Here is a 6,000-nt window from a genome sequence, read left to right on the forward strand (position 1 = left end):
TGAGACAGACTCTTTAACTCAGGGCAGGATTGGTTCTGCTTTTATAGCAGAGTACCCAACCATGGCCCCCATCAGCACATTGCTTAGGGCCTTGCTAAGTTGCTGAGGCTGTCCTCGAACTTGTGATCCTCCTTCCTCAGCCTCCAGAGTTGCTGAGATGACAGGCATGTGCCACACTGTACCAGGCCCAGCACCTAAAATCTTGAAACCGTAAGATAGTAAGTAGAAATGTTTTCCCCATTCAGTGGCTTGTCTCCTGGAACTCAGAGGCCTAATGGTGGCTCAGTGGATGGAGTCCCCCTCGGTGTCCTTCTCGTGTGAGGATGAGTTCAGCACGTTTCACTGCCCCAGCTTCTAGAATATTCTGTGTATTCACCCCATCCAGTGAATTCATGTGTGTTCACTCAGTGCCTCCCTCTCTCCCTGAGCTCTGGTGGGAACAGAACTGTGCTTGTTTTATTTCTCCTTCATTTTAACTCCTGGCATGTTAACCCCCAGGATGGCCACCTGTTCACTTGAAGGAAGTGTGTCCACTGTGGTGTGGCTTGTCCACCAGCCTGGCTGTGTCTACTTGAGAGCAGAGGCCCATCTTGGGGCAAGGAGACAGGAGTACACAGATCCCATCCATACTCCCGCTTTCTGCCTCCTCCCTGCCCAGGGCTGTCTGGAGGACAGGCGGGACCCTGCTGCCCACTGACAGGCCTGCTCAGTCTGTGGGGAAGCCCCAGCCACTGATGCCTAACTGGAGCATGGGAACCATGTTGGACAGTGTTTGCAAACCTTTTCAGATGTGGCCTCGATGTTAGCATCTGGACCATTGTAGACAGTATATTGGGACAGTCTTTGGCTTGGTCAGAGCTCAGGTGGGAATCGAGAGTTGTGCAGGTACCCAAGGCTGGCACCTTGCTTTTTATTTTCCTAATCTTCAGGTCAGAAGGTCTCCATACAGTGGACAAAAACCAAGTAAAGCAAACCAGTTCTGGTCACTTTGCTGGTATCCTGGAAGCTCTAGGCTTTAAAACACAACTAAAATCTGATCTCGGGGGAGCTGGAAGTTCCATTGTGCGAGACAGACGTTGGTGGTAGAGATGATTTGATTTTCACTGAACAGCAGGTCTGGGTAAGCACGTGAGGCTCTGAGTCTTAGAATTGCACCAGGTCAAGAAGGGCAGTGGGGGAGGTCCCCTGTGTTTCAGTTCCTACAGATGCTCCCCATGCTGTCCTCCAGGGGTTGCTTCCCAGTTTGGACTGATGGACAGGGTGGACGTTTTCAGCTTGGCCCTCTGCCTCCCTGTGTGAGCTCAGTAACACCTCATTTAGGCTCTCAGCACAAGGATACTGCAGGTGACTTAGGCTTACAACCAACTTAAAGTGACTTTCCCAAGGTCACACAGCTGGTGATAAAAATCAACCTGTAAAGAGTTTGATAACCCCTCATGGTTGACTCTACCCAATGTCTCAGCCTGATAGCAACAAGTGCAAGAGGCCCTTCAGGGCCCGGTGTGGTAGCACACACCTGTCATCTCAACAACTCAGGAGGCTGAGGCAGGAGAATCACAAGTTCATGGCCAGCTGGGCAACTCAGGATATTAACCCCCAGGATGGCCACCAAAATAAAAATTGAAGATGCCTGGGGAAGTAGCTCAGTGGTGGAGCACCCCTGGGTTCAGTCCCCAGTAATACCACCACCACCAACAACAACAACAATGAAAGGGTCCTTTCGAATATTTTTGTTTTTATTGCCATTACTTTTCAGATATTCAGGTCCCAAGTTTATATTGCTGTTGGTGAGGAGAGGGATTCACACTTTTAGAAAACCCGTTGAAGAAGCTCTCTGAGACTGTAAGTGCCTTGATTTAACAAGTGTTGTCTTTTTGTCCAGGTGCACTTAGAACTACCTCCCAGTTCCTTCATGGTGCAGACCCAAGAAGACTTCGACCTGCTGAAATCCAGCAACATGAGAAAATACGAATTCCTCCAGGAGACCCTCTTGGCCCTGGGTGTCAGCTGTGACCTGCGAGAAACTCCTGCCTTAATGCCCCTGTACCTGCTGTTGGCTTTGGAGGTGAGCACCTCATACTCCGCTCTGTGGCTGTTTCCATTGGCTTTGATGTTGATTTTTATCATGATTTTCCATTTCTGCTTTGACTTTGAGTTTAGGAACCTTCTTACTGATGTGCGGGTGTCTCTGACTTGATTTGGTGTGCATAGGTAAGGGAGGTGGAGAAGACTGGAACTCAGGAGGTGTCAGGTCTGCAAGTTATGACCCTTTTTAGGGGGAAGATCCCTGTTGTGTGTGTCAAGAGTGAACAGTGCCCCTCCACATCTGTGGGCTCTGCATCTGAGGGTGTAGCCAGCCAACTGCAAAAGACAGTGGAGAAATTAATTGTCTCTACTGAGCACGTGCAGGCTTCTCTCCTGTCCTCACTCCCTAGACAACACAGTGTGATACTACTCACACAGCACTCACATTGTGGGAGGTGTGCAGGTCATCTGGAGTTCATTTAGGGGATTCAGAGGATGTGCGTATGTTAAATGCAAATACTCTGTCCTTTGATATGAGGGACCTGGGCACCTGTGGACCTCAGTGTGCATTGGAAGGCAGTGCTGGCCCAGTCCCCCATGGATCCCGAGGGATGGCTGCATTTGGGAACCATAATTGTTTGGGATAAAAATGAGTTATTTTGTTCTGGGCCTTCCTCAGCGTATCTTTGGATGAGAAAGTCCCAGCTTCCCTGTGTTGTGCAGACATCTGCCATCTTGTGGCAGAAGTGCTCTGGATCTCCATCCCTGTCACTTGTGTCTAGAAGGAAAATGCCCTGAGCTGGGGATGTGTTTGGGGATTCTCTGGCCTTGGGTCTTCATTTGCTCCCTGTTGTTGAAACCAGGTTTCGGGCAGGCCGCCAAATTCTACAGGTGTGTGTTCCTGCTAATCCCTTCACATGGCCCTGCCTGTCAGTTTCTTATTCCTAGTGACAATATGATTATCTTGGGGGTGTCTCTCCATTGTCTCCCCTAAACAGGGGGATCTCTGTTTAGTGATGTGACCATGTAGCTTCAGAAAATACCCTGCTGCCAAGGTGACGTACACACCAGGTTCACCTGCCCTCCCTTGAGAAGAACGAAATATAACCTTCGCCCCAACAAAGGGGCTAGAGAGGGCACTGTCTTCCTGACCGCTCGGGTCCTTGGCAAGCTGAATTTACAGAGGGATGCCATCTGCTCCTTGGAGAAGACAGATGTCAAACCCGAGAGCTGCCTCACAGGATTCCCTGAGGACAGAGTGAAATAATATCTGTGGAAGTTCTGTGTGAATTATTATTAAATAACAGCTTATTAAATAAGCCAATAATAAAATATCATAATAACAATTTATTTTAATAAAATATAATTATGTACTATATGATTATATATAATATACATTATGATACAAAGAATTATTATTTAAATAACAGTGTAATAATGATTATTATAGGTTTTTGGGAGGTTGAATGAGTTAAAGTTTAGAATGTGCTTGACCAGTGCCTGGCACCTGGTCTAGAAAAATCAAAGGTAATGTGTTTAATTTTAAAAATTAATAGTACAGCAATGAGGGCTGAGGTTGTGGCTCAGTGAGGAGTGCTTGTCTGCATATGTGAGGCCCTGGGTTCAGTTCTCAGCACTGCATATAAATAAATAAAGGTCCATTGACAACTAAAATAATATTTTTTAAAATGCAGCAATGGATTGTTTCTTGTTTAAGAAACATGCTCTTGCTGTGTTTTCCTCACCCAACTCTTGACAGCTTGCCCTGCTCCTGATGCATGCCTAGGGAGTTATGATGGGGCTTTTGTTTGTACCTTCATCTCAGGAACTCAGAATTCCCCATCTTTCATCTGTTTCATGCATTCAGATACTAGAAGGAAAAGCACCACTGTGTCGTACAGAAACACCACAATAAAGCCATCTGCGGCATTTCAGGTCCTGTAGACAAGCCCCTTGTAGGAGGGGCGGGGCCCTGTGGGTGAGGACTGCGAGTCTTGGGGGAGTGTGATGTCATGGTCTGGAGCTTCTCCCTCCTTTCCTGAGCTGGACTGGACTGGGAGGGAGTGCCTGTCTACTCCGGGGCTCCTCCCACGTGGACCAGACTGGCCCTTGGTAGTGCTCCCTCACCTTTCCTGGGAGCTCTGACCATGGTGGACTCGGGACTGGGACCTTGGGACTCTTGGACTGAGAACAGAGAGGAAAGAGTGGCCTGTGAGCAGACTTTTGGAACACTTGTCTTTTCTGGTATATTCTTTTTTTTTTTAAGTTGTAGGTGGACCCAATACCTTTATTTTATTTTTATGTGGTGCTGAGGATTAAACCCAGTGCCCCATGCATGCTAAGTGAGGGCTCTATCTTTGAGCCACAATCTCAGCCCATTCTGGTATATTCTTTAGGGTGGGCATAACGGAAATACCCAAGCTAAAACTTTGTGTTAAACGAGCCTGAGCTATCACTTTACGTGATAAAAGGAAGATGGCTTAGCAGACATTTATTGGATGCCTACATGGACCGGGCATTGGTGGGATCTGGAAATGACCAGGCCTGATTCAGCCGTTGAGCAACTCCTAGGATTCGGATAGTGAGACCCTACGTGGGAGATCCTTCAAAGCCGCAGAATTGCCATGGTAGATTTGGTCTAGGCACTGGGGAAAGATCTGGATGTGCGGAAGCTCATACAGCACCCCGGGGCCGGCCAGTGCAAGGATTAAGTGGTTAACCAGGGGTCCACATAGCCAGCCCTGAGCTACGGTGGTGTTCCCTCCTGGAGGGTGTTGGCCACACTGTCCACCCTGCTCCCTGTGCTGTTGGCTCTTCTCTGGGTGCCCTTCCTCTTAGTTCTGGTTGACTACAACACTGGGATGTGCTGGCTGGACTGATGGACAGAGTCCAGAGCCGTGTCCCTACCTCTCCTTCTCCTGGCTAGCAGCTCCTGTTAGTGGCTCTGTCGTCCCTGCTGCTGGCCCTGGTGCCTCTCCGCCCCTCGCGCTTTGCTTCTCTGCAGGCAGTTCTTTGTTGAATTCTTCTCAAAGTGCCATCTCTTCTGCCAAAACTGGATTGTGCGGAGGTCAGCCATAACTCACTCATGTGGTAAAATGTGAAAATGTCCTCTTGGATCTTTGTCTAAGTAGCTGCAGTTAGTGGGTGGTGGATCCAAGCTTCAAATTCCCTCCACCCCACTGCCCAGCTCCCTCCACCCCACTGCCCAGCTCCAAGCCCTGCCCATGTTTATCACTGCCTCATGCTTGCATACCATGTGAGTGTATGTTTCTTTGTGATGCCATCAGAATTTTGGTGGCAGTAGATAGGCATTTCCTATGTTGCTTTGTGTTGGGTCCCGTGGGTCTCCTGGCTGAGGCTTGTGGGAGAAAAATTAGGGCAAGGATTTAGGGGCGGGCAGATTTTATTTCACGGGTTCAAATTCCAGCTCTGTGACTTAACTGCCTTTGTGGTTTGGGCATGCTGTTAATGCTGCCTGAGGCAGCGGTGTGGCTTGGGGAGGAGTGGGGACCCAGGTCCAGGGCGCCCAGCACAGTGCTCGGCAGGGAGCGAGTGTGCAACAGGTGTGGCATTCATACTGTTGGCAAAAGAGGCTGCTGGTTGCTTCTCGGTCCGGGTGGAAAGTCATTCTGGAAGAGACTTTGTTCTGAGAAGTCCCTGAGTGGCTAAGGTGCCATCTGGCTCAGGAGTGGCAGGTGAACTCACAGAGATCAGGGAGCTTCTTGGGAATAAAGGAATCGAGGCCTCCTCCCTGTTTCTCTCTCCTGATCAAGTATTTGTAAAGTAAAACTGCCACGTCAGCCATCTCTAGGGGTACAATTCAGTGGTGTGAATACCATTCAGTGTTGTTCAGCCACCGGTACTGTTTCCCAAACTTTTTTTTATCACCCCAAACAGAAACTCTCCATTAATCAATTACTCTCTATTTCTCTTTCAACTTCCAGTTCTTGATAACTTCTGTTCTGCTTTCTGCCT

The 6,000-nt window shown here is 48.7% G+C and overlaps 1 protein-coding gene across 1 annotated transcript in view; it reads left to right on the plus strand.

The window, feature by feature from the left end:
• LOC144368172 (biotin--protein ligase-like) overlaps positions 1-5,103 on the plus strand; it is an 85,830-nt gene extending 80,727 nt beyond the window's left edge. Inside the window, 2 exon segments of the mRNA XM_078026832.1 lie at positions 1,883-2,065; positions 4,864-5,103. Of these exon segments, the coding sequence (XP_077882958.1) occupies positions 1,883-2,065; positions 4,864-5,103 (423 nt within the window).
• Positions 5,104-6,000: the final 897 nt, after the last annotated feature.

This window comes from Ictidomys tridecemlineatus, chromosome 2 (assembly GCF_052094955.1).
Source record: "Ictidomys tridecemlineatus isolate mIctTri1 chromosome 2, mIctTri1.hap1, whole genome shotgun sequence".
Lineage (NCBI taxonomy): Eukaryota > Metazoa > Chordata > Mammalia > Rodentia > Sciuridae > Ictidomys > Ictidomys tridecemlineatus.